The 26,125-nt window shown below is 43.4% G+C and overlaps 1 protein-coding gene across 1 annotated transcript in view; it reads left to right on the top strand.

Annotated features, from left to right (window-relative positions):
- satb1b (SATB homeobox 1b) overlaps positions 1 to 26,125 on the top strand; it is a 52,668-nt gene that overhangs the window by 10,479 nt on the left and 16,064 nt on the right. The window contains exons 5-11 of the mRNA XM_088306530.1: positions 3,448 to 3,571; positions 11,599 to 11,710; positions 12,740 to 12,817; positions 14,765 to 15,267; positions 18,271 to 18,483; positions 20,979 to 21,050; positions 21,674 to 21,829. Of these exons, the coding sequence (XP_088162656.1) occupies positions 3,448 to 3,571; positions 11,599 to 11,710; positions 12,740 to 12,817; positions 14,765 to 15,267; positions 18,271 to 18,483; positions 20,979 to 21,050; positions 21,674 to 21,829 (1,258 nt within the window). The remainder of the gene's footprint in view (positions 1 to 3,447; positions 3,572 to 11,598; positions 11,711 to 12,739; positions 12,818 to 14,764; positions 15,268 to 18,270; positions 18,484 to 20,978; positions 21,051 to 21,673; positions 21,830 to 26,125) is intronic.

Genomic DNA, 26,125 nt, shown 5'->3' with positions numbered 1-26,125 from the left:
TCTCCAGAGGCCTGCTGAACACTGGCTTAGCGTGCAGCTGGCACTGGTTCAACACCGGTGCCACTTGGATGATTGTGCACGCGCATGTGTTTTGCGTCTCACGCTTGCATTGAATGTATATTGACGGATGACACAAGACAAGCCCAATTTTAGTTTGTTCTTAAGGATCTAGGAGAGCACGTAAAATAGTCGTACGGGGTTACATTCTAAATGAAGCCCCAAGCCTGTTATGTTTAAAGATATATAATAATCCAAACAAAAGAACTGAAATCATTTATGATGTTTTAAACAATTTTTATTTTTGCCAACATAAAAGGAGGGCTTTGAGTGAAAATTTTTAGACTCATTTACGCTTAAAACTTTGAACTGATTTGGAGGAAATGTTTTACGTCATGTGGAAATATCTGCCAGACAAATTCCAAAGCAATCCTTAAATGAATTTTTTTGACGTTTCATGCTTCTCATTCACTGACCATCAAAAAGCTCAAAATGTTTATTTTTTTAATTGTTTTTATTTTTTTTTTTTTGCAAAACACAAATATCTAGTTTATTTTTTTGGTTTATAATCCACTAAAAATGTATATTTTAATTATTTTCCTGAATAATTTTTAAATTTGAAATCCAAGGTTTAAAATATTTAATATAAGATGCATGGCAAGGTGTGATCAAATTAACAAAAAAAAAAAAGATAAGAATGAGAGCATGCGTAAAATATGAAAATAACAAAGAAAAAGAGCTTTATTTTAATTTGTAAATTTTTGTTACATTTTTACAATATTTTTCCTTTTTCTGTGTGTTCACTATCAATCGCTCTAGAGCACGTGCAAGAACATGAATGTAATTGCGCAAGTTGTCAACACTCCCTTGCTTACGTTTTGGGAAACATTTATGGACCCATACCTTGTGAGGAAAAAGTGTGTGAACCCATTTCAATTTCTTAAATTTCTGCAAGAATTGGACATAAAATATAGTCTCATCTTCAAATAAATTACAAAAAAAAAAACAGTCTGCTCCCGCAATCCATCCATCCATTACCCGAACCACTTATCCTCAATTACTGTATGTTTTCATCGTTATATAGAGCAAATCAAATATTCACAAGACTGGGAGGGAAAAAAAGATAAGCGAACCCTTTGATTTAATATCGCCAACCTTCGGCAGCAACAAACTCAACCAAATGTTGACTGGAGTTGCAAATCAGACGTGCACAACGATTCCGATGAATTTTGTAACATTCCTCTTTCCAAAATTCTTGCAGTTCAACAACATTCCTGGGATGGCTGATGTTAATTGCTCTCTTGAGGTCATGCCGGAGCATCGCAATCGGATTGATGTCAGGGCTTTGTTTATAAAATTAACTGATTAAGGTTACAAAAGTTTCTCTGAAAGTCTCGATGCTCGTTAATGCACTGTTAGACAAATTGTCTATTCATGGAGAAAGTTCAGCACCGTTGCGTCTCTTCAATGGAGTTCTTTATTTTCTTCCTCTGAGTACACGCACACACGCACACACTTAGTCAAACATTTAAAAAAAAAAAAAAAAGTCATTGAAAACCCAATCACAGGAGAACTGGTCTCGCTCAATTTGTCCGTGCCTCTTAATGGACGAACGAATCTGTAGATGGCGACTTTGTATCACTTTTGAGTCAAGATCAGCACAGCTTTTGAGTAGAAGACAACGATTAAGGAATTTCGGCTTGTTTCATCCATCGTACGGGAGAGTAACACCAACGCGTCCCACTCAAACGGAGCTTGTATGTGTTTTGTATGAACACAGTATAACACAAAGCCATTTCTCAGTCCTGTTTTTATTTTGAGGGGAAAGAGTTAAAGTAAATATTCTCAATATTGCCGGACCACCGTAGGTGAACCGCAGTACAATGGGGGACTTACTGTCTATCCAAACAATATGGCAACAATTCTCTCCCTGCGGTTGTACTTTGTGAAGGAGAGCTCTTAAATCTGACTCCCTTGAACCCTCGGCTACCCCGATAGGAGGAAAAACGACACCAGTTTGGAATCGACTAACATGCTAATCTACTTTGTGTGTACATTTCCGACGCCTTGTTGTTATTTTTCCCCATCGTTTCCACCTCCCGTCCACGTACCTCGTCCCCCACCTGACTACTGCAGACATGAAGCCAATGTTTTGGCACAGCACGGCGAGAAGGTAGAAGTAAGACAAAATAATAGCGGCGGCGGCGGCGGCCACATGCAGCTGATGTATAATTCATGCATCAATCCAGCAGATGTGTTGTATAAAGTAATTAACTAATCAGAACAATCAGGAGAGGGAGAGAGAGAATATGAAAGCAAGGGAGCGAGAGAGAGAGAGAGCGAGGGAGTAATCTCCAGATGCATCTGCTTGATGCGCCAAATGAAATCTGTCTGTCTTGGAGGGGCGCTTGCAGCAGGAAAACTGAGAGGATGGAGGGAGGGAAAGAGAAAGAGGAGCTGGTGCTTCTCTTTTTTTTTACCGCTCAGTCTGCCACTTCATACCCACTAATGTTGGATCCTGTTTGGAGTATTGTGCACATTACTTGAAACTACCGCGGTACCTTCATTTGCTTGTAGCCGCCGGCTGACGACATGCGTACGAGTCGGCCATGTCGGCGAGGTCGACTTTCCCACCCAAAAGCAATGCATGGATATCGAAATGAAGTTGTGAGCTCATTTCTCCAGTGAGTTTCATTTCATGAGGTTTACCATTTTGTCAAGGCCAAAGGATGTGCTGTCAATTTTCTAACATTTGAAAAATAATGCCAAGCAATGTCGTAGGCACACACCCCGAATAGGCGCATGTCGCAGCTAGCTGCCTATTCATATTTATCGGCTCCTGTGTTGACGGTCAAAACTGTTAGCAAGGTAAAAGAACATCTCTTTGTGTCTGAACATGAGAAGTCCTAATCTATTAAATTACTTTGCAGAAAATCGCCATACTTGAAATAGTTGTTGAGCATCGATAGCAGCAAATTGGGAGAGGACAATCAAATTGTGGGGCGAACAAAAAAACATTTTACGCATTGTATATGTTTTAATTAATTGTCCGGTAATCTGATTTTTATTTTTTTTTTTCCCTCCCCCCCAAAAAATCTCTATTGGTGAAAGAGTAGCTAGGTTCACCCTACATGTTTCGGCAAACTACTGCAGCCTTAATCGGAGCGTCACGTGACGCTGCTGTGTTATTCCGCAGATTTCAAAGATTGCTGGTATTATCCCACATATCAGAGAATTGTCCCAACACTTTAATGAAGATTAAATCGTGTCGGACATTGAATTGCTGCTCCTCTAATTTAATTCAAGATAGCATCAGTGCTATCCGTGCTATCTGTCTGCTCTCCATCTGAATTGTTTCTCATTATTCCCATCTTCTTCTCAAACGCCCCCCCCCGCTCCACTCCCCACCTCCCGCCCCTCTTTTCCCTTCTTTTTTTTTTTTCTCCACAGTTGTCCTAAGCTGGAGGACCTGCCACCAGAGCAATGGAGCCACTCTACAGTAAGAAACGCCCTCAAGGAGTTACTCAAAGACATGAATCAGAGCTCTCTGGCTAAAGAATGCCCCTTATCACAGGTGCTGAAGCCCAGTCTGCTTATTACTCCCCCTTTAAAAAAAAATATTCTAAGAACAACAAAAAGCTCAGCTTTGCTACATTAAAGCACACACACCTTTTTATTTTTTTTTTAATCCTTGACTTACTTTCCCAATATTATCAAATGCCCCGAGTTTGATCTGTTATATAAATTGGCCTATCTAATGAATTTCTAACGTCCCCGCCCCGAAACAATGAAAACTTTTCAGTAGGTCCGAATAAGTGAATATTGTTGTGTTCAGAACCCGAATGTCTCACTATTTCAGATAGAGACATATTTTGAAGGACTTTCTGTCGTAATCGTTGCGCAGCGTGACGGAAATGTCGCTTCGTCAGCGGGCTTTCTGCGGAGGAGTTTCTCGAGCGGCACACGCTCGCGACTGAGCTCAAAGGCACACCGACACACTTGCGTCTGGTGCGCATTCAATATTTCCAGTGCACATGCGCACCACTTGTGCGCACCCCTGATTATATAGCATTTAAAAGCCTGATTAGTCACCTTTGCAACCAGGTATGACTTGATAGGATGAGGCTTCGGTGAAATGAGCAAATACTCGCTTGGCACACGTTTAGTCCAGTTGCTCATCCTGTGAATGTTCTGTACCATCCTTACAAGTTTTAGCTTGTTGTAAAGATGACAAATGTGGCTTTTCAATAAGGTATAGTACGTCAATTGAATTTTTTTTGGAGTGATTTTGGACAATGCTTTGCCAAATTTTTGGATCCAGAGTGCTTCTACGGGGGACAAGTTGTTTTATTTTTTTTTCAAGGACCACCCCCTATTCCGAATGCCAATTAAACGAACTATAACTAGCATGTGTAATTCCTAGTCAAAAGAATTAAAACGTTACCTAGTCGCGGGAAAAAAAAAAAAACGTTGAATTGCTACTATAACAATTTAGATTTTTATCTTTTTTTTTTTTTAAAGAAAAAAAATAGTTGTCCATGCCAACAATACGCATTTTGGTCAAAATAAATTCTTCATTAATGCAGGCATCTCATATATTATATCAGAGCATGTAATTGACCCGGATCTAAAGTACTGAGCAGTCATTCGTTCATTATTTTTCTTATATCGGCCGCCAGTCTCTATATGTGGGTGTGCATTTTTTTTAATTACATGACATAATTGATTGCAAATATTTTGTGGACCTCAAGCTATGTGGAGCCCAGTTTGCACGTAGTTTAAGGGACTCTTAGCCAACCATTCCCGGCACCGTCCAATTGATCCATTTCCATTATCGCGACATTGTTATTGGCAAAATCTTGTGAGTTATTCTGCGATGTATACAAACACGCGCCCCCCCCCTCCCACACACACACAGTATGTGTGTTGAGTGTGCATATATCCTGCAAACAGGCACTCTCGTCACTATATCACTGTGGCAGCTCTGGACTCAGTGCAATGAAATGGCCATATATCACAGTGTGCGTGTGTGTGCGTGCGCACGTCAACGCAAAGTTTGTGCAATGCATATGCAGAATATACGAGTCCAAACTGTATTTCATTGTGTTGCATATTGTCAGTATATGTGCAACCAGATCTCCTCTCAGGCTGGCGTATGATCACCTGGAGACCCTCTCGTGCAATGTGCGTGTGTGTGTGTGTGTGTGTGTGTTCTTTAGCATTGCGGCGGCGTGTTTGTGTGTTTAGCCGGGCATGAGCAGTGCGCTGATGATGTAAAGAGTCCCTGGGTGGCGTTCAGGCGGAGCCCAGCCCAGTCTGGTAATCACCCTGTTTACGGTCCATATGTGAAGAAGGCTCAGAAGAGAGTGCGCACACACGTGCACACGCTGGCAAATGCACACACACATTTTATTATTATCACATACACACCAATTTTAAATTAAATTGAAGACTGCCTCAGTTCTCTAGTGAGTGCAAAAGATGTCTTCAACTCTCCTTTTTATTATTCTAACAATGTCTATTATTGTGCTTGTAGTTGATCTGGAGATGTGTTTCGATATGTTTAGACTACATAGTGTTTTCGCTTATAGATTATTTTTTAGTCACTATTGGTGAATCTGAACTTGTGGAAATGACTTGTTAGAGTTGTACGGTCTTTTTTTTTTTTTTTTTTGCCCACACGCTACACCGATAAATGCAAATTCTGTGTGATTTAGCGCCGCCCATCTGTCTAGTATATTTGGTTCAAATTTGGTACGGGTTGGACACAAGCTCGAGGACATAGTGGCCTTTGAAGGACTCCTGGAAAAGGACAAATTGACCCCAAATCGGCCACGTCAAAGCAAAATAAATGTCTCCCGCTTTCTTTTTTTGGTCTTGCTTCATGAGACTTTTTTTTTGTGGGTCTCCTCATGATCTGTCCAGCATAGATGGTTCATATTTGGTAGCAATCAAACAAAATGCCTAAGAGGAGTTTTTGTGAGGATCCCTAGAAATGAACACTAAAATGGCCGGAGTTGTTGGAGAACATTCTGCCAGTTTCTCCAATTCCATATACAAAACGACCAAAGAAAACTCGTTTCATTATTGTATTGTCTTTTCTGTTCTGCGTAGCAATGCTATCAAAGCAACAGCCAATCGTCATCATTTTATTCCGATCAAGCAAGGCACAATGTGACGTTCTCATTTGTATTCCATTATTCAGAGGCAACAGCTCGTGTGTAGCTTGGCAATCGAAACAACCCGAGGTCATGCCTGCTTTGTTTTCACTTCGCACCTTCCTCAAAATCGGTGCGGCGTACATCTGCGTCCTTTTGACATCTGCCATCCTGGTTGGGTACTATTTGACCCAAGACATTTTGGGCTCAACTTCTGTTACTCTGACCTGCTGTGATGTTGGTTGACCTTTTATTTTTAGATCAGTGTTTTTTTTATTTTTTATTTTTTTAACGTTTTTAATGGCAGCAAAGTGCCGTAGTGGTTGCTTGTCGCCCTCCTAGTTCTCTGATTCAGCGTTTGAGTTTGCATGTTCTCCCCATGCTTGCGTGTGTTTTCTCTGGAGACTGCAATTTGTCTCCGCATCCCCAAAACATGCATGTTGGTGTCATTGCAGACTCGAAATTGTGTAGGTGTGAATGCGAGTATGCATGAACGCTGGTATGTCGACTGCCGTTGAGTGGAGAACTTTTTTTAAGGCGTGCAGGTACAAATAATAAGATTCGAAAAAGTTGCAGAAAACTCGATTATTTTCACGAGGTCGGTCTGCCCACCGGCCGTTTGACCCAGTGTTGTGCGTGACATCACCGGCCCGATGGGGTCGTCTTCAGATTCTGAAGATGGCGATGACAAGCTCTCGGTCGCTCCATTTTTATTGTTTAATTAAAGGAGAATGCAATAGAACTTGATTTATATAGCACATTTCACAACAGCTGGAGCTGTAACAAAGTACTTACGTACTGACGTACATATCATAAAATCGCAATAATACAACAACAAATGCAGTGACAGCAGTAAATTAAAACAAAAATTGATAATACTAACACAAATACAGTAGACACGAAACGCATGCTAGAAACGAATCAGGACGACACACTTCACGGCCAGAAAGTAAGAAATGCGGCTTGATGACGTCAGGTCACTCTCCCGCTGGCCAGGCCAGTAATATTTTTGAAGCGTGATGCTGAATCCATGATAACGTTTATCAATTCAACAAACCCATTCATTGTGACGTGGATATTTTGTTTAATACAACATATTACAATTTGTCAAAAATTGTGTCCCACACACTTTGATAACAATGATTTCTTTTTCAAAAAGATTCTGTTTTGATATCCTCATAAACAATGTTGCCATAAAAAAAAAATAAATACCCCAAACCAAATTTGTATTCACAGAGGGAGTAATGTCATCGGTGTCATGTCAACGGATGGGATGTACACGTTTAGCCACGACCGCTACATTGGTGGCTTAAAGCATGCTAATCCCACTCGCTTCATTCAGCCAATCAGGGTTTAGCGCTGTGGTTGGTTGGTAGCAAGCTTGGCAGCCCCCCTTTGCCCACTTGGACAGGAACTATGGCAACAAACGAGCTCCAACCCCCCCAATCTACACACCGATGCGCCAGCTGCAAAGAGTCATCAAAATGCCATCTTAGTGTGTGTGTGTGTGTGTGTTGCGGGGGGATGCTTTGTGGGTCACCCCAGTTGGGGTGGATGGCGTAATTGAGCGGTGATATTGGCGAGGTGGCAAATGCAGTTTTGCTCCCTGCCCGAATTGGAATGTGTGTGTCCAATGGTGTAGGTGTGTTAATTTGCTTGTTTGTGTGTGTGTGTTTTAGTGCGCATGTGTGTGAGACGCCACACCAGACACACTTCCTGCCTCCCGACATGGGAACAGAGTAGATGTTGGGGCCCGATAGTCGCCCAGTGCCACTTCCTGGTCCTGCTGATAAGCTCAGTGAGCTGCAGATGGCTCTCACGCACGCACGCACACACACACACACACACACACACGCACGCACGTTATACGCACTACACGCGCACAAGTGCAGAACCATGTTACCTGTTGACATGTTGTAACAGAGCCTTCCCAATGGCACCAAGGTGGCATCACCGGGTTCTGTTGTGTGTGTTGTGTTGTTGTGTGTCGTACGCACACCATCATGAAGCCGGGCGCCCCCCCCCCCCCCCCCCCCCTCCCCGTGAGAGAGCCAGCTTGATGTATTGAGGGAGAGGGCTGATTAATGAGCAGCGTTTATTAGAACATCTGTGTCAAAGATGGCGGCGAGGGCGAGCCAGCCATGGAAAAGCGTGGGGTGGGTTAGAGAGAGGAGAAGGGAATAAGAGAGAGCGAGGAAGCCTTAGCCTAGATACATTGTAAATAAAACATGGACGTCTGGCTGGAGGGGAATTCGGGGAGGCGACGCCAGGTAGTGGCGGGCGCTCTACGATTCACTACATTAAAAAGCTGAGGTAAAAAGGCTAAAAATCCAATAGGACAAAATAGAGAAGGCCATCATGCATAAATGTATGAGCCATTAAAAGGAATATTTTGCCTTGCGAACCCTCCACTCAGCTCAACTCAAATTGAATGAAGGCTTTTCAGCCGAGCCACAAAAGGCGGCTTTGTAATAAGCCGCATGTCTGAATGTGCCTCGCTCTGCTCGCCTCCGCCGAAATCGCCCCACCCCCCCCACCCAGACGACACTAATTGTCAGCCACGCCTCCCCCAGGTGTCACTACATATATATTGATTGTACATATGGTCGCTATCCGGCGGAAACCTCGTATGCCCAAATATGGTCAAATCTTTTCCATAAATCGCTAATCCTGGTCCATCGCCACTTTGTAATATTTTTTTGCAACTTTAGCCAATTTAAAATAGCTCAGAAACACAAATATCGAATGCAACTCATGTTTGAACTATTTCAGTTACCTTGAAAATTTTGTGATTTGGCGTTTCTACTCAGCGTCTTTTTTTTTTTTTAGACAATAATTGAAAATAGTAAGGTTCGCTAGAATCACCGCTGTTACATAACTTCTCGTCAGCACTCGAGCAGCCTTCTCAACCGGCTGCTCATCTGACAGGTAAATGGATGCACAGCTCATCCTCACACTAATTAATCTGCCTAATTCGACGAATTTTGATGACATCAATCGACACGTAGTCCTTTTTTTTGATCCCCGAAGGACATTGGTGACTCTTTTGGGAGCATTAAACGTCACAGATGACAGACACTTCCCGTCAAAAGTGGAACTGTAGTTCTCATTGAGAAATTGCTCTTATATACTTCCTCTCGCTCTCTCTTGTAGCTTCACTGCTGTTTTGTAAGTTCTACTCAAAACTCAAGTCGCCGTATTCTAGTCTGGCTGCTCATTTTCTAGGTTTCAAAATCAAACAACATCTTTTTTGATCCATGACAAACATGACAGACACTTCTTGTCTAAAGTCCGTGAGCGTACATTTGGCACACGTTTCCACTCGTGTATTATTTTGCAAAAAGTGAACGGGGTGACGAGGAGGTCAGGAGTTGAGGGATCATCTCCCCTTGTTGTCGAGGAGCATCGTCAGCGTTGCGGTGGAGCTTGCTGCGCTCGCCAACAACCTCCCCCAGCGCATACGTTACGGAAAATGATAAAGACCGCATATACCTGTAATTTGAAAACAGATGGTCGGGCTCTCTTGAATATGTATGATGATCGAAAAGCGTTTTTCTCCCCCCCCCTGTGCGCCAACCTTGATATTCACCCGGAGGCCAGCGAGGTGTTAAAACATTCATTTTAATAATGAAAAGCCACCACGGAGGAGGAGAAGAATCTCTTTGCCTATTTCTGAGAAAGGTGAGGATGAGGAGGAGGGCGGCGGTCCGATGTGATGGGATAAGACAGGAGCGCGCGGCCGACATGCTCCCCGCGACCCGCCGTCTCCTTGAAGTCCAAGTTGCCGACAGATTGTTTTAAACCGAGCCAGCTGCTGCGATTATTATTATTAAACGACGGCGTGGCGGCCCTGTGAAGGTAAAGCTCTCCTCTGCGTTCAACAGATGCACAGCTTCTCCGTGTGATTCAACTAAAAGAACAACTCCAGACAAACTCGGTGGCATTTGATAAAAAGGAGAACACGCACGAAAGGCCTTTTGTGGTTTTCTTTTGTTGTACCAGACCCAATCTGCTTGCATGCCTGATGTGTTTCCCTTACTTTTTCTTAATTGCTTTGCTCTCAAAGTGCCGACTGGCTGATGTTGTACCGTCGTCGTCGTTTCGTTTGCCCGGCGCCGCATGTTCAAGCGCAGTTTCTGCCAACTGCTGCACATCTGTGTTGCATGGGCTCCACCAACTTCTGGATAAGTGCGAATCCAGCCCACGACCATTGGCCTGTAGATGATCACTGTGGAATTCAAATCTGTCAACTTTGGCAAAGTTTTCTAAGATCTGTTTTTGAGATGCGCTTCACATCTTTGTTGCGAAGCGGAGACAATGAACTCTGACACCTGGAGACTTCTATCCAAATCGAAGAACTAACATTTCTTGTATGCATACTCCGATAGCTGCCTCACATCTGTGTTGAACTGCACTTGTGAATCGTTTTACCAGCCGAGTACCGTTTAGCTCAGGGGTGGGCAAACTTTTTGATTGGCAGGCCACAATGGGTTCTAAAATTTGAGTGAGGGGCCGGACCGGGAGCCGACGGATGGAGTGTTTTGGTAACCTCACCTCATCGGATAAAAAAAAAATAAATAAATAATAATTTTAAATGAAAGTGAACAAAATCATTACAACAATATATGTCTTTGAAAAAACACAGTATTTAGAAAATAAAACATTAACAAGGTTTATTCATTTCCTTTTTTTCAAGTTCGGCGGGCCGGATTAAAACGTTGAACGGGCCGCATGTGGCCCCCGGGCCGTAGTTTGCCCACACCTGGTTTAGCTTGTCGTGGTTAAAACCCCCAAAATATTGTTTAGTTGTAAAAGCACTGTTTCTGACAACTGCTTCACATCTGTATTGCATGGCACTGGTGAACTGCGTGAGGTCATTCGAGCATTAAAATCACTGAATCAATATTAACTTACATTTCAGAGGAACGCTTCATATGTGTTGCATGCAGGCCCCTTGATTTCTGGCTAACTGTTAGTCCAACTCGGAACCAATTGATTGTATATGCGTCATTTAATTGCCAGGGCGCTGATTCTGAGGAGTGCTTCATGTCTGTACTGCATGGAGTCAAAAATCAATTTCGAGCACCTGTGAACTTTTTGACTTCATATGGTCCTTAAAGTTTTAACGTCACTGAGCTAATATGTTTATGCCGATCGTGTTGCATGACACCTGTGAACTGCTATTGTAGCCCGCGACCACTCTGTAGACGCTCATTATAGCATTAAAATCACACATTGGACGCGTTTTGTCATCGCTGTCACATCTGTGTTGCATGGAGTCAACATCTGTGAACTGCTTTACTTTTCTCAATAGCTTCTGAGTTGCCGTCGATTTTACCGCATGTTTTCCAAACGTTTTGTCCGCCTTTGAATTTTTTTTTATTCCACAGCGGGATACTAATGTCTGTCTCTCTCTCTCTCTCTCAATCAATCTCTCTTTCAGAGTATGATTTCCTCCATTGTCAACAGCACTTACTATGCAAATGTGTCGGCGGCAAAGTGTCAAGAATTCGGGCGCTGGTATAAACATTTCAAGAAGACAAAGGATATGATGGGTAAGCAGAACCGGGCGGGGCGGGTTTTTACAAAAACGTGACACACTTTTGTCCTTCACACGCACACACGCGCGTTTGCACAATACGTTGTCTGACTAAAGTGTGTCTTTGTCTCACTGTTGTCACATGAAGCGGCCGACACATTTTTATCTTGTTATCTAATAATTTGAGATTACGCCGCACTGTTTAGCAGCTGAGCTGAGCTGACTTTGCTTTGATTTGATCTAATCACGCCGCAAACAAATGGAGGCTTCAGGCTTTTTTTTTTTTTTTTTTTTTCTTCCCGAGCTTTCTTTTTTACAGCCAAGGACCATTGGCTTTTTATATGGTCATTGTCGGATTAAAATCAAAAATATTTGTCATTGTGATTCTCTGGTGCGCTGGAGTAAACCAACCAACTTCTGGGACCTGTTAGCTTTTCTTCAATCAGTGAACAAAGATTCAATTGTGTCACTTTTTTCAAGAGCGGCCTCACATTTTGTGTTGTATGACACTTGTGATCTGCTCTTGCTGCCCAGGACAACTGGACAGTGAATGTATAAAAAAAACCCAGAAAAAAAAACCAAACAAACACTGAACTAATATTCAGTTGTAAAAATTTGGGGGATTTTTAGAACTGCTTCACATCACATCTTTGTTACGTGGAGCATTGAAGCGTCATTTTTAATTACCTCTTGGGCTCGCATATTGAATCTTATTTCTTGATTTTTCTTTTTGTTTTTTAAATTTTTTAGTGTATTTGTGTTTTAATTCATTAATAATGTTTACTAAGATATTAGCCTTGGTCATTTCTAGCACAATCTTCTCTTCTTGGTTGAGATTACAGCCTTGACAATTAATAATGTGGCATTGGGACGCTCTCATCAAGTTGCGGAAACATTATTGGTCACACCCTGCTCAGAGCATTGATAGCATAGCATAGCACAATACTTCCCAGCTGCCGTATTAACTGTGCTTCCTTACCTCACCACGACACTTTGTGTGTCCGTGTGTGTGTGCGTGTATGTTGCCTATCCTATCCTCCTGTAGGCATTCGCCAATCATCCCAACTAGAGGGCTACCTGGGCACGTGCGTCCTCCGTGAGAGCCCCCGTGCTAATGCACTAGGTATGTTTTGCGTACTCACACGCATGCACACACACAAACACGCACTTGTGTTTTTTGTCGTTTTATGTACTACAATTGTCTGCCGACCATTCCAGGGTCTGTCGCTCCCATCTAAAGTCCGTTTTCCATCATGAAGTGCCTCTGCTATTCCCTATAAAGCGCCTCAATGCATCCCACAATGTATCTTGAAAAGTAAAAAGCAACCGATGACCACTGCAAATCGTCATCCAATGATTCATTGTGCCAATACTGAAAAAGCAACACAAAACGGCACGTAAATTGTTTTGCTTTCATTTGGTAAAATACACTCAATTTATAGTGATGCAGAAATAAAATCATTAGCAGTGGTACAGAGCTATTCTTCATTTGAAGGAATTTATAGTTCACTATATAAAAACCCCATTTAGGGATTAGAACCCAGCAAATGCATTCAGAATCATTCACTTATTCCCTACTCCCCAATTACTATTATTTTAGTGGATTTATTTTTTTTTTTGGTGTGAACTATATAGTCCCCCTCTGTAAAACTCCTTATGATTAATGAGCAAATATAAAACTTAAGCTTTCTTACTAAATTCCTTAAAATTCAACCTTAAGAAATTAAAAAATAACATGAATAAAATCACACCAAACTAATTAAGATCCCACCCCTCAATATATTATAAAGGTATTAAAATTTAAATATGCACAAAAAAAAATCTGATGAAACTGTTTATTTATTAGGATATTTTTTTGTTCAAGAAATGTTATGTATTTTTTTACTCCACCATCCCTTTTCCTATTAGATGAGGTCACCGCTAAATGCAGTGTGAAAACCCTTTAAAGTTTAAATTTAAGGAGTTTTTCCTTATTTTTTTTTTTCCTCTAAAAAATATGTGGTTCTTTTAAAACTATTACTACTGGGTGGGTTTGCAGCAGCATTGATTATGGAATCAGGTTCATTAAACTCTCACCAGTTCCCATCCCTACTCATTTCTCACATAACCTCACCCTCTCAATCACTTCTTCACCCCCGCGGCCCACATCACGTTCCCATTGTGCCTTTAATCCAGGGCTCTTTTGTGGCACCATTCCACAGGAGGACCACCTCCTCCTCCCTCTTTCGAGGACTGCATGCTCCTTTTCTCTATTCAATTTGCATGGCAATGCCCCCCAGCACTAACACGCACACGCATTCACATACAAGTCATACCATCAGAGACCCGGGGATGGCAGGGATTACGGGGAAAGAAGACGTGATTATTACCAGGATGATTTTTTTTTTTTGTTGTTGTTGTTCCTCCCACTAACCCCCTTCACCCCCCACCCCCCCTTTCCATCGTCATTTGTTTTTGACAAACGCTCAATAGACTCATCTCGGCCGCTGGCTTTGTGCTCACTGACAGTCGGGAAACGGGCGCGACGATTGTGGGTATTTTTGGAAAAGTTCCACGCGTTTTTAATCGTCATCATCTGCTTAAAACATACTGTACGTCGTAGTGGCGTTTTGATCAGGATGAATGAATGCGGAGTGTGGAGGTGTTCGCCTATGAATGCGGCCCCCTCACTGCCGTGAAAAGGCCACATTCACGTCCAAAGACAAAAGCGCAAACGTTCGTCATCGGCAGCAAAGATAATCAATGTTACGAGTTAAGAACATCTTTGAAAGAAACTCTCGTCATTATTGACATTGTGCTCTCAGAACCAAAGACGGGTTTTTAAATGACTAGGGTTAAGATTTCAGACTGCAGTTTTCAATTAGGATTTTAATCCCGAGTTATGGGTTTAAAATGTACGTTTCTCAACCGTGGTTAGTGTTTTGTATCAGTTTTAGGGTTTCAGGCTAAGTTTCTGATTTCAAGTTAGGGTTTGAAATAGTGGTTATTTGAATTTCAGGCTAATGTTTTAAAGTAGGTATTTCACGTCTTGTCCATATTTTGTGTCCTCTTTTCATGGTTTTCCCTCCAGCTGAGATGGACGGCCTGTCCGACCTTTCTCCGCCCGGCTCCAACCACAACCACCTGGGCTTCTCCCAGCAGCAGCAACCCATCCCGGGCAGCACGGCGGAGCAGACACCCTCGTCCCCGGTGCCCCCGTTGTCCCACGCCCCGCCGCCACCCCCGCAGCACGGAGGGGGCCAGGCGGGCGGGCGGCAGATGCCCCCCGGCCTGCACCACCCGGGCCTGGTGTCCACGCCCATCAGCCCGCAGCTGGTCAACCAGCAGCTGGTGATGGCGCAGATCCTCAACCAGCAGTATGCCGTCAACCGTCTGTTGGCGCAGCAGTCGCTGTCGCAACAGTACCTTAACCACCCGCCCGTCAACCGCAGCTCGCACGCCAAGCCCATGGAGCCCCAGGTGGGATCCAACACCGAGGTGTCCTCCGAGATCTACCAGTGGGTCCGCGACGAGCTCAAGCGGGCAGGCATATCGCAGGCCGTCTTCGCCCGAGTGGCCTTCAACAGAACTCAGGTGAGGTGGCAGCGGAGCCAAAAGGGATGCTTCCAGGGCTCGTGCAATTTGATTCCATTGATGGTGAATTATTTTGTGTAAAAGGAGTGTCACTGAAAAGAAAAATTATTTCTATATTATTTATTTATTTTATTTTATTTTTTTAGAAAAAAATTCATAATTTGACAAAAAATTATACATTTTAAAACAAATTAGAGTTTTGAAGAAAAGTTTTTTTTTTTTTTTACTTTCCAAAAAATATATTGCTACATTAGTTAAAGAAAAAAATTGGAATTAAATTTTTTTTCTTGGTGGAGGGGTCCTACACTTTTTTTCAAGATAGGTGTATTATTTTTTTGTTGGGGTTTTACAAAGAACTGTCCATTTAAAAAAAAAAAAAAAAAAAAAAAAAAGTTGGACATTTTGAGAAAAAATCTGGCATCTTACCATTTTTTTTTACCTCTGCAAGAATAGTGTTACCTGAATTTCAAGAAAAAAGTTGCTTTATGGGAAAACGGTTCCACAACATTGCCGGTCTGATTTTTGTGAAAGCCGTACTCTTAAAATAACTCGTAATTTTCACAATGGGAATTTTTCTTTTTTTCCTTTTTATTATAACAGAACTTTTTTTCTCTTAAAATGAATGTGGTCTTGTAATTATGACTACAGGCCAGACTTGCCCATTACAGTGTATTCAGATGTGTTTGCAGGTCAATTTCTTTTTTTTAAATAATCATACTTTATGTCGTGTAATTCTCTCTGTTTTTTTTCCCCATTTCTCATTTTTAGTTGTCATTTTTTACTAACAAGTTTGGCTTATAAAGATGTACAACACCCCCCCCTCCCCCAAGCTTCAATGTGTAAAAAATACAAGTATTTCATGATAAGAATCTTTTAGTTGCGCTTCTCCTCTCCATGTCGTACAATATGTACTGTCTCCCACACAAACAACAATCTGTTATCTGTGCTGATGGAGGAATGTGGCCTTGTGTGCCGTCTGAGACTTTGTCTTTGGAGGATTATTTATTAGCTTTTTTGGAGGGGGGGGGTGGTTTAATAAAAGCGGCGGCTGAGGTGCAGGTGGAAGTGTTGTTCGGGAATCTTTGGGAGGAGCTGAGGATGTGATTTATGGCCAGTCATCAAACTTGGCTGTTCTGCTCTGCCCACACACACTGAAAAAAAACATTCACAATTTACTGTCAGACATCTGTCTGGTGTACGTGCTTCAAATTTGGTAGCAATCAAACACAATTTGGAGGACAAGTTCATCTTTGAAGGACCCTGGCTGGAAACGGCCAAATTGACCGTAATATGGCCACTTGGTTTGTTGGATTTTGGAGCAACAGGCTCTGATCTTATTGAGTTACTCAAGTTATGCGTTTTACGCGACCCGTCAAACTTTGTTGCCACATTCCGCTCACCCACGATGGCAAAAAGATTCTTCCATCCATCTCGCATACACAGTTGCAATTGGACAAAATCTATAGGACAAGGGTGCTTTTGAAGGGCAACCTGGAAGTGGGTCAAAATGACAATGGCTAATTCAAACGAAAATTGCCAACTTCTTTTTTTCTTCTCAGGCTTCTAGAGACTTTCTTTGTGTGTTTATACTCGTGACAACCATGCCTACCAAATTTCATGTTGCTCAACGAAACTGGCTCCAGGGGCTGAAATTCAAAAACAAACAAACAAACAAACATGGCAACTTCAAACCAAAAAGGCCGACTTCCTGTGTCAAAACATTAAGGGCTGTTGCTTGAGACTTTTTTTTTTTTTTTTATCTGCCCATAGTAGACCATGTTGCCAAATACAAATTGCTTTCGGGGCTGGATTATTTTTGCTTCATTTGTTTATTTTTTATGGGGAAGCCCTCAAAATAGTTATTTATGTAATTATTTGTTTATTTATTTAAGACAACGGTCCAGTGAATAATTCTGCAGTGATCAGTGTTGTACATCTTTTGTGGACATTTAATAGTGACAAAACAACACAAGACGTTTGACAAGAAAACTAAGAAAGTCTCTTCAAATCCGCCTCCGTCACCTTGTTTTCATAGCAAATCACACCTATTGACGGTGAGAGAATTGCGCAGCGTGCGACCGAGAGATGCCTAAAAAGGGCCAATCATGCCACACGGAACGCTATTGACGAGTAAACAAGAGGACATGCTGATTGCCAGCTGTGTCACACTTGCAAGAATATGTCCAAGATTGCCCGCAAGGCTTGGAAACCAGTTTCACTCGAATTTATTTCCACAAATGATGATTAATAATCAGTTTTCCCTCAAAAACATGATGTTATTTTAGAGTCTGTGTTTTGTTTTTTGTTTTTTTTCCTACAATCCGTTTGACCAGTTTTCTTCGCTGGCATATGAAAACTATTGGATTGTTTTCCCATGAAGGACAAAGCAGCCCCTTCCATCTTGCTAAGATGGACAGTTTTCTTCAGTCATATTACTACGTTAGATTGTTTTCACAAGTAGGAGGCAGCCTTTACGCACCAGCAATTCCTGCAGCTACTTTAATGGTACTGTTGTCCTATTCCGTCTTGCCACCCTGACCCAGTTTCTTGCCTGGCACTTGAAGAATGTGGTAGATTGTTGCCACATGTCGGCTGTAGCCAGTACTTGCCATCTAATTTAACTTTATTTTGCCCATGTCTTTCATGGCATCTGAATGCTAGGGTAGATTGCTGTCACATATGGGACACAGCTTGTTCTTTCCGCTAAAACCTGCAGCTCCTCTAATGTTGCTGTAGGACTCTTTGTAGCACCCTCCCCCTTTTTCCCCTTGGAACAGAAAGACTACAGTTGATAATTGTCATGAGTAGGATGTCCCCAGGACTAACTAGAAATATCCACGCTAAATGTTACCATTGGCCTCATCCGTCTTGCCAACCGGACCACTTTTCAATCGCTGGCCACTTGGGAAAACCATGAAACATTTTTTTCACAAGCAGTGCTTACCCACACTTCTTTGATGAGCTTTTTTTTTCTTTAACTCTTTATGTCTGCGCCTCCCGCAGGGTTTATTATCCGAGATCCTGCGCAAAGAAGAGGACCCGAAAACGGCCTCGCAGTCACTGCTGGTCAACCTGCGCGCCATGCAGAACTTCCTGCAGCTGCCCGAGGCCGAGCGCGACCGCATCTACCAGGAGGAAAGGGAGCGCAGCCTGACCGCCGCATCCGCCATGGGCGCTGCCCCGCTCATCAGCACCCCCCCAAGCCGGCCTGTTCAGGTGCGGCCATTCAAATTACTCTTTGTTGGCTGACTAATTGAGGTTGTCAATGTCAATGCATTAAAAATGCAAACATGACCCTGACACGGCCATTTTTAAACCAAAATGGTTGACTCCATTAGCTTTTCAAACCCCCTTTTTTTTTTTTTTCTCCGCAATTTGGCTGAAATAACGCTAAAATGTCACTTTCAAACCAAATTGCTAGACCTCCTGATATAGCTTGTTGATTATTTTTTTTGTTGGTCTAATCATGATAGACATGCCTACCAAATTTCATGTTGCTAAGTGAAACTGGTTTCAAGGGTTGAAAAAACGATTAAAAAATGAAAGAAAAAAAACCGGCAAGTCTTCGCCGTTTCTTTGACGGATCCCTGGAAATTGTTAGTTGTTTCACATGGATCAGTGACAGGCGAAATAGAAAATGATCTCAAAGGTGTGAATTTGACCATCTTTTACGGCACATTGTTCTACAACACTGCATCCCATGACTTCTACATCCTCCGCAAAGGAAACGAGAGTTGTACTTTGGCATTTGTTTTCAGTTGTCGAATTCGCACTCAGGGTATTAAGCCCAAATGTACAACTACACAGCTCGAGTCAGTGATCCGTGCCTAAAGGAGCACTACGTGCGAGGAGAAGTGCATTTGTCAGCAGCATCCTGCCGCTGAGAACAGCCCACAATGACTTCCTCTGTCTTGTTTTCACATCGCCGCCTGCCTACAAAACTGCACCCCCACTCCCGCCCCCCTCTTTTTAAATGTCTGCGCACCGTCACAGAAAGTCAAAAGTGTGATTGTGAAGCAGTGGAGCTGCACTTCAGCGGGGCCGACCACTTTGCAGCTGAAAGCTCATCTTTGCATTCAGACTAACTGTGTTTAAGTGTCAGTTCAGTCAACGGGAGCGGACTCCCTACGCGACCCTAACCCAATCCCAGTATGACTCGTAAGTCCAATTATACATTCCCTAACCCTAACCTTACATTTGGCTTAACTCCACTCTAACGTTGGCCTAACCTTACCCTAACTTTAACCTAACCCCTTCATTACTGTAACACAAATATTATCCTGACTTGGTTACTTGGTTCCTTACACTTAAAATGGAGATGCCGTGTTCCTTGTGTAATCGAGTCTGAAACTACGATTCCAAATGTCGACTTGCTAGTTAGTGTGATTAGCCATAAAACGCAATTCACTCGATCCATCTTTTTATTACGGTTGTCTTTTTACCATTATTACGAAAAATAGTTTAGCAAGCTGTCAAGCAGGCGGTGTGACGACATGAAAAGTAATCCGCCTTTTTAATTTGCGGCCTTATTCTCCAATCAACAACATCAGTGGAGTATCTGCGGGCTGATATCATTTAGCCGCGTGATTTAAAGCCTGCTGACATCTCTCATGTAGACCTACATGAGGCAATTCTCGCAAAGCCACCAGCACGCTCACACATACTCACGTGCGCACACACACGCTCTCACTTCTGGCCATCTGCCAGCCTCTCCTATATGGCGCGATGCAACATGGATATGCGCACATAAATCATGCAGGGTGGCAATTGAGGCCGAGACAGAGGAAGGTTTTTATAGGCTTGTAAAAAAACACATGCGGAGGTATGTGGCGGCGCTGGTGCACGCTACCGCCATAACACTTGGCTCCGAATGACGAGTGTAATTTTTGCCCTCACCCTGCCCTACCCTGACCCTTAACCACGGCATCATTTCTCAAAACCTACGTGATCGCCGCACGTGTTTTTAGTCTGTTCAGAACCCTTATTCCAATTGTGATGTGATATAAAACTATATTGTCGATGTATTTATTTGCTTTTATTGAATTTTTTTTCTCTCTGCTGTCTGACGCCAGGGCGGCATTGCAAATGACAAATTGTTCTTAATTTCCCCACCTGTACAAGTAAAGGTTCAATAAATTAATAAATAAGTAAATAAATACATGCAAACGTTCACACTAACCTTACCCTCTCCTAACCCAAACTTCCAACCTCTCACTGAGTCACACTCGCCCAAATGCGATGGTCCAGTGTGCAAGGTGCTGCCTGTTTTTAGTTTCATTTATTAAAAAAAATAAAAAAAGAAATAATCCGCTTCAAAATGTTTCCTTGTTAGAACGCAAGAACCCATCCTCACAAACCTTACACTTAACCCGACGCTGTCTTACAGTAATGCTCGCCTGCCAGTCAATGCTGACGCCGACGTTGTCACTCGTGCGAGAGGATGATTCATATGCTAATAGTTTCTCCGCTTTTATCAGGCTACTTGTTGCCTCGTCAAAGAAATATCGTCAAGAAGCAACACGCCTTGAATGAAGATGATTTGATTTTGTTTTTTAATCCTTCTGCCTCCGCGCAAGAACAAAATCAGAGAGTACAATATATCATAAGGTTTTTTTTATTTTTAGTGTGTCGGAGGTGTGTGCGTGTGTGCGCGCACATTGTGGTGTATCTTAAACTTGAAATAAATAGCAGTATTGTTGTCTTTTGTGCAGCCACGGAGAGAAGACTGTAACAGCGTGCGCCCCGAAGACTGGAACCCTCGCATTCCCGTGGGCCTTTCTCCTGTGAGTAAAAAAATAAAATAAATAAATAAATAATAACACTAACAATATTTATAGTAATGAAGTGGTGCCCTGAGATGTCAGTGCACCGACTTACTGTGAACCCAACTCCTTCACAATTCTTTAATTAAGAATCTTCAAGTTGTTTAATGCCACGCCAAGTTGAAGTTACTAGTCACAGTTTTGTTTACTGTCAAACTTAACATAAAACAAAGAGAAATGCATTTGAGACAACCAACAACTTGTAAAACTTTTATTCATTTTTCTCTTTGACTGCATTATGCTTCTCCATGATGGCCAAGTCGCTCGTACCAGGAGCCGCAGTGATTTAATCATGATGCAAAAACTAGTTCTTGATCTTTTATTGAATTGTGGCATTACAATATATTTTTATAAAGTACAATATTAAATTGTGATATTTTCCTTGACCACAAAGGCCATAAAAAATGCATTACAAATTTTTGATGTTTGGTGAGGAGGCTGGGACAGATTAATGGTATTTCAATTGGGAAAGATGATTTGCATTACGCAATTAGTATCTCAAGGCACCACTGTATTTATAAAATAAGACACCCAGACGCACTTTAAATGCTCAGGAGTTTGAAACTGTCTGCCTTTGGGAGCAGGTGAAGCCATCTCCTCTGCCCAGCGAGTGGAACGGCAAAACGGAGAGCTGCATCCTCAACATCAACTCCAACATCTACGACGAGATCCAGGGAGAGATGAAGCGGGCTAAAGTCTCCCAGGCGCTCTTTGCCAAAGTGGCCGCTTCCAAAAGCCAGGTACGCGCATTGGTGTCATCTTACAAAATCCACGCGGGGAGCCTCTAATTGAAGGCTTTGGATTTGAAATTGTTGATATTATTCTTCCCACACAGACGATTGTCCTTGCACAGTCGTTAAAAACTGGCAAAGACATGCCACCGCTACCCCCTCACTCACTTTTTAACAAAACCATTCACCCCCCCCCAACCCCTAAGAAATGCAGCAATAATGAGTTATTATTAAAGATTTTCACAGAGTCTGGAAGAGTTCCACAATTGCACTTGATGGAAAAAAAGATGTGGAGGAGGAGGGTGGAATAGATCACCGGGGGTGGGGAATCATCCCGAAATATCTGCAAAGACTTTATTTTTTTCCTGCTGATTAGCACGATTACACACGTAGATAGCTTTGTTTGACCAAATTGCAGTTTGATGCACAAACCACTGTTTTTTTTTTTTGTCAAAGAGTTCAAAGACTGCGCGGAAGGTTGGGGAGGAAAAAACGAGATGAAGAAAGGGGTGTACGAGGCATTTTTGTGGGGGAACGCGGTTGTGTCTGGCCGTCGATTCCCGCCTGCTTCATTGATGGCGGGCGGCTGTGAATGCGAATTGAGGAGCAGATAAGAAGTGTGCTAATTATGCCTGCGAAAGGGGGCCTGGGAGAGCACTTATCGCTGCCTCCATCTCGTAATGGGCGCTCCCCGGGCAGCTGGTACGCCCCCACCCCCCCTCACCCCCCACCCTCAACCAACCCTCCAAACCCTCCCACCCATCCACCAACACAGCCGCCATTGCCACTTCCACGCCCGCCTCGGAGCTCTTCCTCCTGTCAGCGCCTCTGAACTCCTTGCTTGCCACCCTTTGGTCTCACTGTGAATGTGTTTTTCTTCCATCATTGATGCGCTTCGTTTGGTCCTGTCTGAACGCAGAATCCTGGCATAGTTCGGTTGCAGTCCCATCTTGAAAAAGAACCAATCACAGTCAAAGACCTGACACAGCATTAAGTGACGCGACGACAACTCACGAAATTTGACAGCAGCGCATTACAAACGTAACAACAGGTAGCTAACGGTTTATAATGTAACGAACACGCTTTGGTTTGGCATCTAATGACGCGTTTCGGGTGCTGAAAGAAAGTGATCACCGTTATCGGGACTTAAATCCGACTCAATCTTCTCAAAGTAACATGACCACATACAGACAATGAACCCTTGGTGATTGCATCGTCAGTGTCAGTAAGAAAGCAATACAACGTCAATCGCAGAACCGGATCAGGGGCGAGGCGACCCGAAACTTCGTAAAGGTGACGTCAATACAGGTAGTAAGCAGATGACAACCCAGCGAAAACATCTGCGGCTATTCCCTCATCGTCGACGCCGGTGGAAGGAGGTTTGCTTGAGTTTCACGCCGTGGGCAGACAATTGTACTTTTATTCACTTTCACCACCAACGGATCCCGCGGTGTGGGTGGAAATGTGAAGCCCCCCCAACCCCCTCCCGTCTTTTATTTACCCTCCTCACACTCTCTCTAGTGCCGAGCTAGTAATGATTGCGGTACTGTACGAGATCGCTGCCGGGACCGAGCGTATGTCTTCTCCACAAACTAGCCCTACGTGTACTCGAGGCAAGGCAAGACAGTTTGTTTATTTAGCGCATTTAATACACAAGGTAACTCAATGTGCTTCACAAAACAGAAGAATTTAAAACATTGAAAAAAAATAAAAATATAGTTTTTAACCTGGATTTAAACGCATTCATACTTGGGGTTAACTTCACTTTTATTGTCAGCTTATTCCATTTGTGTGCAGCGTAACAGCTAAATACTGATGCACCATGTTGGTTTTAAAGTCTGGCCTCCATTAATTGACCAAAATCTGCAGCATTTCTTTATTATGTAAAGTCTTGCCAGAACGATGCCGTTTGCGGTGGTATCGTTACACCATCAGGAGTTACCGTGATCTTGAATGGCATATCTGTGCCTTTCCGATCACAATGGATATGTACTCTATTAGTTTTCCTCCCGCCTTCTGCCAGGCGACCACTCCTACAAACTTGCAAACCAATCAGGACAGTGGTGCAAAAATTCACAAGTTGATCCCATTGATTAATGATGCTAACACTTACTATGATTGTAAATCACAGTTGGGAGGACTCGGAAGGTGACGTGAAGAACTCCCTGGTCTTTAAAGCGCGGTGGAAATGCCACATTGATTGTGTGTGGGTGGGGGTGTGCAGTTAAAGGCTGGCAGAGGCCCGCGATGGTTACGAGCCCTGAGAGGGAACAGGATGGCAAAAATCCAACATCCCCTCCATAGCCCTCTCCCTCTTGCCCCCCCTCCCCCCCTCCTCCAAACACACACAGAATACAATAAGAGCCTTCACATTGACATATATTGCACGCACACACGCGCATACACACATTTGCATGCATCAGTAAACTAGTGTTTATCGCTATTCTACTCCAGGGAGCACTATGCTGCCTCACTTTCTCTCTCAGTGGATGAAACACTAGCGCACTAGAACCTGAACCACCGACATGCTCCATGTAGCCTCTAGAACTGAACACATTGATGTAACAGAACCGTGCCAGGCTGAATGGCGAGGCCACTTCGCCACCCCCACCAACCATTATTTTCCAGGACCCCCGTCTGGGCTTCCTGCCAGTCGGGCCCATCCTCCACTCTCATCCTCGTCCCTGAAATGTGCATCTCCAAGATCGACGTTTTCCAATGGGTCATTGCATGGGGAGTAGTAATAAAATTTGACTAATAGATTTAACATAATGACAGCTCAAATATGTTTGTTTTGTCTGCCTTTCAGGCTCCATTGTGATCGGTAACACAATGGTAAAGGGACATTTTGGTACCCTCTATGACTTTGCACAATGGAAACAGCCGTGCCAAAAAAAAAAAAAACAAGTACGATATAGAACTGAAGCATGTTGTTTGGAAACGATCCTTTTGCAGTCATGACATGGCTTAGTGTAGCCTTAGTTTGTATTCCTTCAAACAGTTGCCCCTCCGCAAACGAGTCCAAATTCAAATCCTCACTCCACGTCGACTTGCCAAAGTAGACGCCTCTCCCATCTGCAGTTGAGTAAATCATTGCCCCCGACTGCTGTTTGCATCAGTGCCGCGTTTCACTTGTGATCTAGCGCTTTGTTGTCATTGGCAAAAAAAACGGAGGGGACGCATTCGCTTGGCAGGCTAATAATATTGGGTTGGGGCAACACAGGTTGTCCTGAGGGGAGGGGGCAAGGGAGGTTCGAGTGGGGTTTATTCCTTTGACACAACTTTTATGTTGCAACATTCCCGACACTTCCTGAGAGGAATTTCACAACAGATGGAATCAGAGTCCCTGCTGTCATAAAACAAGCACCCTGGGAACCCGGGCTCAAAGCCCTGCGACTCGTCAGTGACCAGTAGAGACCGCCGCCCCTCCCCGCCAGGACCACCTCCCCCCACTCCCCACCGGCCCCACATGCCTCCCCTTCCTTGCTCATTCTCCCTGGAAGAGGCTACGCTAATTAGCCAGGCTCTAATGAGACAGAATAGCACTGATCTGGTCCACCAGAGGGGGTGGGCAAGAGAGGCGGCGCAATGGGTAGGTTGAGATTGGCGGTGGGGTAGGGGCGGTCTTGGGCGCTCGCCGTGGTGCAGTAGCACAGGGGGCAAGGGGGGGGGGGGGGTTGGTGTATGCCATCTGTCGCCCTGCACTCGCCTGGCACGGCAGTCCCAGGAGTGGAGGGAAGGGGGCGGCGGCGGGGGGGGGGGCATCATTGGTCTGTGGAGGTGGGGGGTGATGAGGGTGGGTGACGACATAGCTGCAACTGCTGCCATCTTGTTTTGAAAATGACTAATTGGCTGGAATCACTTTAGTGGACCGACGTGATTTGTAGTTTCTGTGCGCGTGTGTGTGTGCGTCCGTGTGTGGGGTGTGTGTGTGTCTGCGCATGTGTGGCATCAGTGCTTGAAAGGACTGATTAAATCCCTTTTTTTTTTTTTAGGTCATCTGCAAGGACTTTTTATGGCCTTAATGGTCAACCAGTATTCTAAACGATCTGACACATATATTTGTGTGGAGACAGATCAGAGTTAAATACTGAAACACTTTTTTTTTGTCATTTGCTATTTTGCCTGTGATGGATTAAGTGATGAACTAGGGCTCAAAACGTAAGTTTATTTTGACAACCAACTCAGGACTTAGTATTAGTGCTGTTACTTACTTGCTGAAAAGAACATGAAAGAGATTTGAGTCAAGAACATGAAGTTGTTTTATTTTTATTTTGTCATCTGCAAAGACCTTTTGTGGCCCAA

This window comes from Idiotropiscis lumnitzeri, chromosome 10, assembly GCF_059441095.1.
Source record: "Idiotropiscis lumnitzeri isolate Australia: NSW breed Sydney's pygmy pipehorse chromosome 10, RoL_Ilum_1.0, whole genome shotgun sequence".
Classification (NCBI taxonomy): Eukaryota; Metazoa; Chordata; class Actinopteri; order Syngnathiformes; family Syngnathidae; genus Idiotropiscis; species Idiotropiscis lumnitzeri.
This window is presented reverse-complemented; position numbering and strand designations above follow the sequence as displayed.